Source organism: Hippopotamus amphibius, chromosome 1, assembly GCF_030028045.1.
Source record: "Hippopotamus amphibius kiboko isolate mHipAmp2 chromosome 1, mHipAmp2.hap2, whole genome shotgun sequence".
Classification (NCBI taxonomy): domain Eukaryota; kingdom Metazoa; phylum Chordata; class Mammalia; order Artiodactyla; family Hippopotamidae; genus Hippopotamus; species Hippopotamus amphibius.
The window spans coordinates 228,731,857-228,743,319 of record NC_080186.1 but is presented as its reverse complement, the minus strand read 5'-3'; the positions used below and the strand labels follow the sequence as shown (position 1 = coordinate 228,743,319).

Genomic DNA, 11,463 nt, shown 5'->3' with positions numbered 1-11,463 from the left:
TCTAAAAAAATGGTACTGATGAACCCAGTGACAAGGCAAGAATAAAGACGCAAATGTAGAGAACGGACTTGAGGACACGGGGTGGAGACAGAAGGGGAAGCTGGGACAAAGTGAGAGAGTAACATTGACATATATACACTACCAAATGTAAAACAGATAGCTAGTGGGAAGCTGCTGCATAACACAGGGAGATCAACTCAATGATGGGTGATGACTTAAAGGACTGGGATAGGGAGGGTGGGAAGGAATCGTGGGAGGGAGGGGATATGGGGATATATGTATAAATACAGCTGATTCACTTTGCTGTACAGCAAAAACTGCCACAACAGTGTAAAGCAATTAAATTCCAATAAAGAGCTTAAAAAATACAGCTAAAAAAATAAAGATTATCAAGTTGGCTTCTTAAAAAAAAATAAATATTCCTACTGTATGTTGTTTATAAGGAACAAAACTAAAATACAAGAATGCAGAAAGATTGCAAACAAATGCATCGCTAGAGATAAACAGTGACATTTCACAATGGTTTTTAAAAAAAAGTGAAAAAGGGAAGGATGCAGGTAGGTAGGGAACAAAGAAGTACAAAGTGTATTATATCTATTGCTTCATAACAAATCACCCTAGAATTAAATGGCTTAAAACAACAAATATTATCTCATATTTTCTGTGGGTCCAGAATTCAGAAACAGTTTAGCTGAATCTCTCACAGGCTGCAATCGGGGTGTCAGCTAAGCCTTCATCTCAAGGTTCAACTAAAGGAGAATCCACTTCCAACGTCACTCACATGGGGACTTCCCTGGCGGTCCAGTGGTTGAGACTCCATGCTTCCATTGCAGAGGGCGCCGGTTGGACCCCTGGTCAGAGAACTAAGAATCCCGCATGTCACATGGTACAGCCCCAAAAAAACAAAGAATGAAAACAAAAACATTACTCACATGGCTGTTGGCAGAAGTCAGAAGATCCACTTCCAAGATCACGCATACAGCTGCTGGCAGTCCTCCGGTCCTCGCTGGCTACTCAGCAAAGATGTCAGTTCCTTGCCTGAGGGGCCTCTCCATAGGGCAGTTCATAAGAGGGCAGCTGGCTTCCTTTAGAGGAAGCCAGAGAGAGAATAAAAGAGAGAGGGCAAGCAAGATGGAAGCCAGAGTCTTTGTGATCTAATCTCAAAAGTGATATCTAATCCCTTTTGCCATATTCTACTTGCTAAAAGTATGTCACAAGATCCAAGGACACACACTCAAGGAGAGGAGATTACACAAGGGAATAAACACCAAAAGGCAGGGATCATTGGGGACATTTCAGATGCTGTCAACCACAGAAATGAAAAACAAAAAGTGTCATTGTTTGCTTATTATGCGGTGAATGCAGAAAATCCAGAAGAATCACACTAGGTATTTAGAGTTAATAGGAAAGTCTAACAAGGTTGTTGGGTACAAAAACCTGTACACAAAAATCAGTTTATACTAATATATAAGCAACAAACAGAAAATGTAAATTTAAAAATAAACCCATTTACCAAGGATCAAACATTAAGATGTTTATAAGTTAAATAATAACTGTTGAAGCTAGGGATGGATTCTTTTATCTTTACCTTTTCATTTATTTGAAACTTTTGATGGTAACTTTTTTTTTAAGTATCAAATATCTGGCAACAAACCTAATAAAAGATTTGAAAACCTTTACAGAGAAATTTAATTTTTTTTCTCATTTATTCTAAATAAATGGAAGGATAAACCATGTTCATGGACTAGGAGACAATATTGTAAAGACAGTAATTCTCTCCAAATGGGTTTATACGTTCAATGCAGTCAAAATCAAAATCTCAACTCTGTATGTGTGTGTGTAGCTTGACAAGCTGATATTAAGATGTGAACAAAACTGAAAAAAGTCCAAAAAAAGTGGGAAAAGTCTTCAGCCATGTTAACAATGCAAAGTAAAACCATAATGAGATACTATTGTATATCCACTACACTGACAATTCAAACTCTAACAACAGCAAGTTTTGGTGAGGATGCTAAGTAACAGGAACTCTTATACACTGCTGATGGGCTGTTAACCAGCACAACCACTTTGAAAAACTGGTTTTATCCACTCCTCAATTTCACATGTAGGTGGTGGCTGTGTTTTATGACCTCTCTATAAGTATGTTATACTTAACAATAAAGAAAAGTAATCTTATGGGAAAAAAACAGTAACATATATTTTCAAAGATAAGCAATAAGAGACTCTGGAAAGTAAATTCTACCTTGGGGGACAAATAGAGCAGAAAGTAAATTTACTCTTTGCTCTAAACAGAATTCTAATAATAAATCCTAAAACACTAAAAATCTCCCATTACTTTCCATACTTGCATGATAAAGGGTACTCAAATCAACAGGAATATTCCTTTCCAAGAGGCAAAATCAGGGAGTCCATCGCAGGAGGGATTCTGCTACGAAAGAACTGAGGCAGACCTCAAGTGCAGGGAAAAATCAGTCCAAAGAGCAGAGGAAGCCAACTATGAGTGTTGCCCTTAGCTTTTTGGGTAATCGCTCTCAGAAGAAGCATTCCAGCTGCCCCATGACTTAAGTGTACCACTATTTGCAAGAGGCCAAAGCAAAGCAAAAGAAATGGACAAAGCACCTCCTAAAGTCTAGTACAAAAACCCTAAACTCACTTCTTATTTTATCATAGAAATAAATGATTGATGTGAGAACATTTGCTAAGGTGATGACATTTAGCATTTGAAGATGTTCTCTGACTGACCTAAATAAATGCCAAAAAAGAAACACCATGTAAAGCATTAAAAAGAACAGTATTTATTTACATTCCATTTACTTTCAAAAGGATATGGAAGCTGGGGGAAAAAATACTTATAAAGGAAGTAGTCTCATTCTACTTAACCCATTTGTGTTTTTCATGAAACAACAACAATTTGACTTAGAATCACAGGGCTAATGAGACCAAAAGAATTTATCCAGTTCAATTTTCCACTTCAGCCAAGACTGAAATTATGCCACTGCAGGCAGATGAAAATCTACTTCACTTACAAATAAACACCCACTAATATATACATCATAAAAGGAATAGCTTTCATAAAATCTGTCATAGCATCCAACAAATCTGCAATATAAGACACAGCCATTGTAATAAAGAACATTAAGAATCTTTGTGCAACAGTGAAAAACAATTTACACAGCAGAAATCACAACTGGCTATTAAGTCAATAGCATCACAGTAACAGTACCCAGTGTCTTTCTTATTTAAGTATATACACAATTTTGCAGTCTTGGTTGTCACAAAGACATCAGTAACTAGGATGTGCACACAAACATTTTATAAACACTACAGAAAACAAATAAAAAAATGAAAATACCCTTAAATTCTGTAACATTTATAAACACGTTAACATTACCATTACATAATTGTCATTATTTTTAATCAATTTGTACACTTTAAAAACAGCATTGAGTTTTATAAAAATACTGATAATGGCTCAACATTTTTTGAAGTCAGGAAATCCTTATAACTCAGTAGTCTGTGGTTTATGTGCTTCTTTCTTCCACCATAGTTCTCTAACCACCCATTTACTCAAAACAACAGTAACAACAGAGGTCTCTAACAGCTATCCAAGTATTACATTCGAAAACTTCTAGTTCTTTGAAATGGTTGGAAGGGGTTTTTCAGTGCCCACATCAGCAGCTGTGGTTTCGCTTTGGGTTTTTCAGGAAATAGAAGTGCTTCACTTTCTGGTGTAGGAAACCGTTCTTGGTAGACTTCAGGATAGGATTTTTGAAACTTAAAAAAAAAAGATCCAAGAAGAGTCAAAAAACAAAGTCAATAAAATTGGGCACTGTAATTTTACAATAAGTTTCTATACTTCAATGATCTAATACTTTTCTGTTTTTGTTTTGTTTTAATGCTTACTGCTTTCCATCAGAAAAGAGAATAAGAAGAAAACAGATCACAAGTTCACTTCAACACAAATCCATTTCTTTTTGTTAAATCATTGGATTTCACTTTCAGTAGACTGGATTCATCTTAAATTTGATCTAATCTTCCAATAAACTTCTCACTTTAATCATACCTCTTAAAATTTCTCCCCTGTGAACTATAAATAGATCTCCCTTCTAAAATATTCACAAGTAATTGACTTCTGTTTTACACAGTTAAAGAAAATTTGGGTCCAACAACATTTCTCCAACTCGACCCCACCTGCTTCTGCCCAAATGGAAGAGAAAACATGCTGGTATATTGGGTTGACCAAAAGGTTCGTTCGTTTTTTTTCCATAAGATGGTTCTAGTAGTGCTCAGTTGTTTTTAACTTTTGTTAGATTGTATTGTGACAGCTGTCACATCAGTGTGCACTTGAAAAAAAAAACTTATCAAAATTGGTGAATTTTTGTGTAGCCATTTTAATATTGAAGATGGAAGAAAAAAAGCAACATTTTCGGCTGTATTATTATGCTATATTATTTCAAGAAAGGGAAAAACGCAACTGAAATGCAAAAAGAGGTTTGTCCAGTGTATGGAGAACGTGCTTTCGAATGTTTCAAAAGTGGTTTGCAAAGTTTCATGATGGAGATTTTTCACCAGACGGTGCTCCACAGTCGGGTAGACCAGTTGAAGTTGCAGCGATCAAATCAAGACATTGAGAACAATCAACATTATATCACGCAGGAGATAGCCAACATACTGAAAATATCCAAATCAAGCACTGAAACATCATTTGCACCAGCTTGGTTATGCTAATCACTGATATTTGGGTTCCACAGAAATAAAGTGAAAAAAACCTTCTTGACTGTATTTCTACATGTGATTCTCTACTTAAAACGTTCTGTTTTTAAAACAAATTGTGACAGGCAATAAGAAGTGGATACTGTACAATAATGTGGAACAGAAGGGATCATGGGGCAACCAAAATGAACCACCACCAACCACACCAAAGGCCAGTCTTCATCCAAAGAAGGTGATGTTGTGTATATGGTGGGATTGGAAGGGAGTCCCCTATTATGAGTGCCTTCCAAAAAACCACACAATTCCAACAAGTACTGCTCCCAATTAGACCAACTGAAAGCAGCATTTGATGAAAAGCATCTGGAATTAGTCAACAGAAAATGTATATTCTTCCATCAGGATAACGGAAGACCACATTTCTTTGATGACCAGGCAAAAACTGTTACAGCTTGGCTGGGAATTCTGATTCATCCACCATATTCACCAGACATTGCACCTTTGGATTTTCACTTATTTAGGTCTTTACAAGATTCCCTTAATGGAAAAAATTTCAATTCCCTGGAAAACTGTAAAAGGCACCTGGAACAGTTCTTTGCTCAAAAAGATAAAAAGCTTTGGGAAGATGGAATTATGAAGTTGCCTCAAAAATAGCAGAAGGTAGTGGAACAAAACGGTGAATACGTTGTTCAATAAAGTTCTTGGTGAAAATGAAAAATGGGTCTTTCATTTTTACTTAAAAACCGAAGGAACTTTCTGGCTAACCCACATATATTACTTTATGAAAAGCTTACAAAGAAGCAGTATGTTTTTCCTTTGATCCTCACCACTGAACTCTTCTCCAAAATTACTCTGAGAAAAACATGATGAGAGTCTAAAACTCTTGTGCTCTGTGTATAATCTTATGCATGTGGTGTGATCAGAAATCAAGCTACGTAGGATTCAATCTTTAAAAATAAACACCATTCACTTGCTCTTGAATCAATACTTTAAAAATGATGAAGGTATGTACACCTGAAACTAACACAACATTGTGAATCAATTACACTTCAATTTTTAAAAAAAGGTCAAGTTAAACCTATTCTGAGTTGAAAACTATTCTGACACACTAAACCATGTTGTTTAATAGGAACTAAAAACTTTTAGTGATGCCTGAGGCAAGAAACCAATTTGATATTGGCTATCTAAAACCAAAGACTTTTTAATTCTGGACATTTTACGCTTGTGAATTCAGCCTGATTTGCCTTTCAAAAAAATCCAAAGAAACTGTCCTCATTTGATAGCTTCTCTGAATTTAAAGTAACTGCTCCACTAACTCATCATACCACATATCAAAACCAAGGACAAATATTAGAGAGCAGCCTCATAAATGAAGAGCTCAATAATGGTAAGAGATCTACATTGGAGGGAATTCCCTGGCAGTCCAGTGGTTAACTCTGTGCCACAGGTTCAATCCCTGGTGGGGGAACTAAGATCCCACATGCCACATGGCACGGGAAAAAAAAAAATCTACATTGGGGAACAAAGATAAAGATCTGGAAAACTGACAATTGTGTAAATTAACATATGAAATGAATACTTTCAAAACTGCTCCGTCTCAGAAGATGAGATTCATATGAATTCTACTAAAATAGAGAATAGAAAGGAAAAAACAATATAAGAACAGTAGGGAGAAGAAATGACTTATGAAGAATATTCTTCTTACCTGCTTCAATTTTTTCTTCTTTTCTTTGCTGGAGAGTTTGGCATCTGTGATGACTTCCTCCAACAAGGCTGCCAGAGGTTCCTGAGAGCCGTATGCTCTTTGGTATTCAAATTCCTCTGGGCTAATTTGACGGCAAAATGATGGAACAGATAGAGTGATATCCATATCAGCTCCTGGGTATTTTATCTGAGGCAAAGGGATTATTATTGAAAGTGCATTTTCAAATAAATTACAAACATTAGTTCAGATCATACAGCATATCTCCTAGTAGGAATGCTGACATTCAATTTGACTGGGAAAAACTCTATATTAAAAAGTAAAAGGGTTTCCATAACTTCAAAAAAAAGATTCACATAAAGCCATAGTTTTAAATATGAGTTTTTACCTTTTAAACCCCAAAGCCATTTTCATAAACAAAAAACCGGTGCCCTCTTCTAATAAGATCTGAAATTTACACACAAACTAAACACGTTGACTAAAACGATTCCAGAAACACATGATGAACTATGGAGATTCGTCCTACATCCGGAGTCTGCTCCTCTCTCCCTTGGGAATGGACAGAGGTACATGTTCAGCTCAGCTGTTGTGCAGAGAGAAGTACTGCAACCGTCTCCAAACATATTCTTAGTGTGTAGTGAAAACAAATATGCAGACACTGTACAGGGCAAAAGGAGAAGGGCGAAAGAAGAGGGAAAAAGGTACCAAGATCTATAAATAAAAGCATCCATTAAAAATATTCAATTTCAGAGTCCAAGAGGTTCATCTTCTCAAAAATATAGCACCTACTGTTCTTCCGCAGTGGATAAAATCCCTATCATTATATTCATGTCTTTGGTTTAAGGGTTTTTTTGTTTCTTTTTCCCCAGAAGCCACAGTTAAAAATAAATGTGTTGCCAAGAAGCATTACTCCATGAAGTACATTCTATGCCTCATCATCAGTCTACCAGGTCATGTAGAGATAACCCAAGAGAAACAGACCAGAACCATAAGGAAAAGGTGCACACACACAACACTTAATTTTTATTTGAACCAGGAAGTCTGGAAATAGCAGAAAAGGACCAGAATAAAGGGTGAGGCCCAGGTAAAATGTGTCAGCCCGAAGTCTAGGACATGAGAAAACACTAGATACCTAGTATTGAAAGGTACAAGAGGAAAAGGGTTACACACAAGGTCAACAAAAGGTTGGTGTCAAAACAATGCTGACCTCAGTGTTTATCTATCCCAGGGTCGGCCTTGAAACTGCCCCAGAACAATTTACCAGAGCAGTCCAAGTTAACACTTCGTTTTCAAAAAAGTGCCACCCTAAATGTTTATGAGGAGTTGAGTAGTCTGTGAGAGAACAGAGACCTACAGGCTCTGAGCGCTAAAACAAACAATTGTTTGGCAATTCTAATGCGTGTGTACTTCTAAGAGAGAAAACATAACTGGACAATTGGGTAGTTACTGATTTTACTCAGGGCCATCGCACTGCCCCTTCACAGGATCACGCTACTCTGCGGTTAAGTTAATCATCGCTCTGCCTTCTGATCTTCAGCTGACGGTGAAAGGCTCACAGGGCTAAGTTTCTGCAATACACGCCTGTGCCATGTGAATACACAAGCCCAGCAAGGATACAGAGCAACGGAGGCACTGCTATCACTTTTCCTTGCAGAAATTCAGTGAAACTATTTCTTTTCTATGATTTTTTTTTTAAGTTTGGCTCATAAAATACCAAGGGGAGGTGGGAGATTAAACTAAAACAACAGCAAGATTACACTTTTCACCCATTAAAATGGCAACGGTATGTATGTTAATATTAATACCCAAAGTAGGCAAGGGTGTACAGAAATAAACGCTTTCTTATACCAATGATGGGAATGTAAATTGGAACAATCACTCTAAACGGAAATATCGCAATATGCAATCAATGCTTAACACACATTCATAGTCTCTGACCATGAAACGCCACTCCTAGGAATTTATTCTTAGAAAGTAATCACATACCGACCAAAAAAAAAAAAATCTAACTATAAAGATACTTACTGTTATAATGCTTGCAAAACAGAAAAAAATGGAAACAATCTAAATATCAACCAAAGAAAATCATTTAAATAAATCATGGTATATCCATCTTACGGGACATTATGTTATCAATCATCATGATACTGTGGAATAATATAACAATAATGTTGATAATAATTAACAGCAGCAGCACCAAATGAGGGCTTACTATGAGATAAACATTATTCAAAGCACTTTACATGTCTTAAGCCATTCAATCCCCAAAACAGCCCCTGGGGGTAGCTATTAACTATTGTTATCCCATTTTACAGATGAGAAAAGAGAGGTCGGGGCAGATGTTAAGCAGAGAGTCGCTGCAACATGTCAAGGTTGCACAGCTAATAAAGGGCACATCAGAATTTCAAACACCATTTAGCTCCAGAATCTGTGCTCCTGGCCATTCTGTGTCAATCAAGAATATTTAATGATGTGGAAACTTTTTCTTGCTGTATTATTAAGAGAAAGTAAGTTATAAAGAGAAACAAAGGAAGGAGGGAAGGAAGGGAGGGAGAGGGAGAAATAGAAAAACACTTAAAAGACAACACTGACTGAACATTTAGAGTTACTGTGATATTTTTTGGTGTGTATTTTCTATATTTTCCAAATTCCTTCAATGTATTAGGTTGATAATTACCAAAAAATAGAAAAATTTTTATTTTAATTTTTAAACTGCACACTGAAAACAGATAGTTATGTACTTTAATGATACTTTGGGAGGTAGCTGTTCACTGGTTCTTGATTGTGGAGCCTCAAAAAATGCTTAAGGAGAAAGAGGTCCAATCATTCAGAAGGAGACAAGCAGACCTTCTGCCTGCCTTTACCCAAAGTTTCTGCTCCCAGAGGCTGACATATAAACCCCACTGTGGGGCCCACATAATAGTAATACATTACATTTCTTTTGCATCATTTTAATATGACAACGACAACAAAAACAATAAAAATAGCTACCTTTCAAAAAGTATCTGCCGTATGATAGACATTTGCTCCAGGGGTTTCACAATGTAGTATCTACTCTTTACAACAACTTCATAGAGTAGGTATGGACCATTTTAACACTTGCGAAAACTAACAGCCAGAGGCGTTAAGGCACTTGCCCAGAGCCACACAGCCAGGAAAGTGGGAAGTGGGGAGCTAGGATTTTGGCACAGATCCTTATGGCTCTGAAGCCGGGTTCTTCTACCACACCATGTTTTATAATGAGGCAGTACGGCATCATAGCTAAGAGCACTGATTCTGGAGAATGATTTATCAATTTGAATCTTAGCTCTGTGACCTTGGACAAATTGCTTATGTTCTCTGTGCCTTAGCTTTCTCATTCAAAAAATAGTATCTAGGTTGCAGGGCTATTATGAATCAAGGCGTTATTGCACATATATCACTTCCATCAGGAAGTAAATGTAGATTCTGAACAAACCCATTTAAGGAATTTGCAACCAAAAGTATGCAGCATTGGTTGACACAACCAAACCTAGTGGACATTCCAAAAATTTTCAAAGATAATAACAAACACTTGCACTGCCTACTATGTACCAAGCCCGGTTATAAGCACTCTGTACAAACTAACTCACTAAATCTTCATAACGAAAGATGCTAAGAAGCCTAGCAAACTTACATGACTTTCTGCTGGCAATTTTATAGGACTGATAATATCCCTTCCTTTACCTGGACTCTTCGTAGATGGGCCACACGCTCCTCTATGGAGGTCTGCAAGGCCAAAGGGACTTTCAGAATCTCCTGGTAATTGTCCATCAGAAATGTCACCAACCTAGCAGCTAATAAGTCATCCAAGTCCACGTCATCTTTGGAACACAAGATACAACGGGAAAATGTCTGAACCATCTTAAAAAAACAAAAAGCGGGGAGGGAGTGAGAGTTTTTTAAATAAACACAGGTGAAGTGGTTTTTTTTCCCCTACTCTGAACTGAGTGCAATCTAATTTGCAAAAAGCAAACGTGCCTCGTCAGCGAGAAATGGCCCACAGCACAGGGCGCACATCTTACCTGGCACCTGGCCATGTGAGATGGGCCGACCTCCTCGTCCACCAGCATGAACAGAATGTGTCACATGAACAGAATGTGTCGCATCTCACAGATACATAGAAGAGATGCTTATCTGAGCAGTTTTTAAAGCCACCCCCTTTAACAAATGCTTTTAAATATATATTTAAACAAATTCTGAAAATTATTATCACCATCACAACTTGGATCATGTAGCACTTTTAAGTTCAAAGTATTTTGTAGCCATTTAGTCTAACAATACCCTAATTTCATTGTTTTTTTATTTGGGGTTTGGGTTGTTTTGTGTGTTTTTTTTTTAAATCTGCTAGCACAATCTATATGCCTCAACCATTATAGTTTTTCCTAGTTAAGTGTTCTTTTCTCCAGGACTCTGGTTATACATTTGACAATCACCTTTGAACACAACCATCAGAAGTGCATTAAGTGATGAAATACAAAAATTATTAGCAGTTGTTTCCATAGAATTCATTTCAACTAATCCATGCTTAATACAATCCTTTGAATGGACTTTTTTTCCTTGTCCTACTAATTTTATTGCTGATACTCTTATTTCAAAATCTACAAGCATGTAAATGAAATAAGTCAGGCACAGAAAGACAAATACTGTACGATATCATTCACATATGGAACCTAAAAAATACAAGAAACTAGTGACTATAACAAAAAAGAAAAACACCCACAGATACAGTGAACAAGCAAGTGGTTACCAGTGGGGAGAGGGAAGGGGGGAGGGGCAACATGTGGACTCTAAAAAAATGGTACAAATGAACCTATTTAAAAATCAGAAATTGAGCCACAGATGTAGAAAACAAACTTATAGTTACCAAAAGGGAAAAGGGGAAGAGGGATAAATTGGGAGATTAGGATTGACATATACACACTACTATATATAAAATAGCTAATAAGAACATACTGTATAGCACCTACTGTATCTATTCAATACTCTGTAATGACCTATATGGGAACAGAATTTTAAAAAGAGTGGATATA

At 36.7% G+C, this 11,463-nt stretch overlaps 1 protein-coding gene across 3 annotated transcripts in view; it reads right to left on the bottom strand.

The window, feature by feature from the left end:
* Window positions 1-2,817: 2,817 nt before the first annotated feature.
* The window catches only part of DEPDC1B (DEP domain containing 1B), a 96,053-nt gene continuing 87,407 nt past the window's right edge, over window positions 2,818-11,463 (bottom strand). For all 3 annotated transcript variants that reach the window (XM_057743051.1, XM_057743035.1, XM_057743041.1), the window contains exons 9-11: window positions 10,118-10,294; window positions 6,416-6,601; window positions 2,818-3,774 (exon numbers count right to left, since the gene is read on the bottom strand). In XM_057743051.1, the coding sequence (XP_057599034.1) occupies window positions 3,613-3,774; window positions 6,416-6,601; window positions 10,118-10,294 (525 nt within the window). In that variant the 3' untranslated portion in view covers window positions 2,818-3,612. The remainder of the gene's footprint in view (window positions 3,775-6,415; window positions 6,602-10,117; window positions 10,295-11,463) is intronic.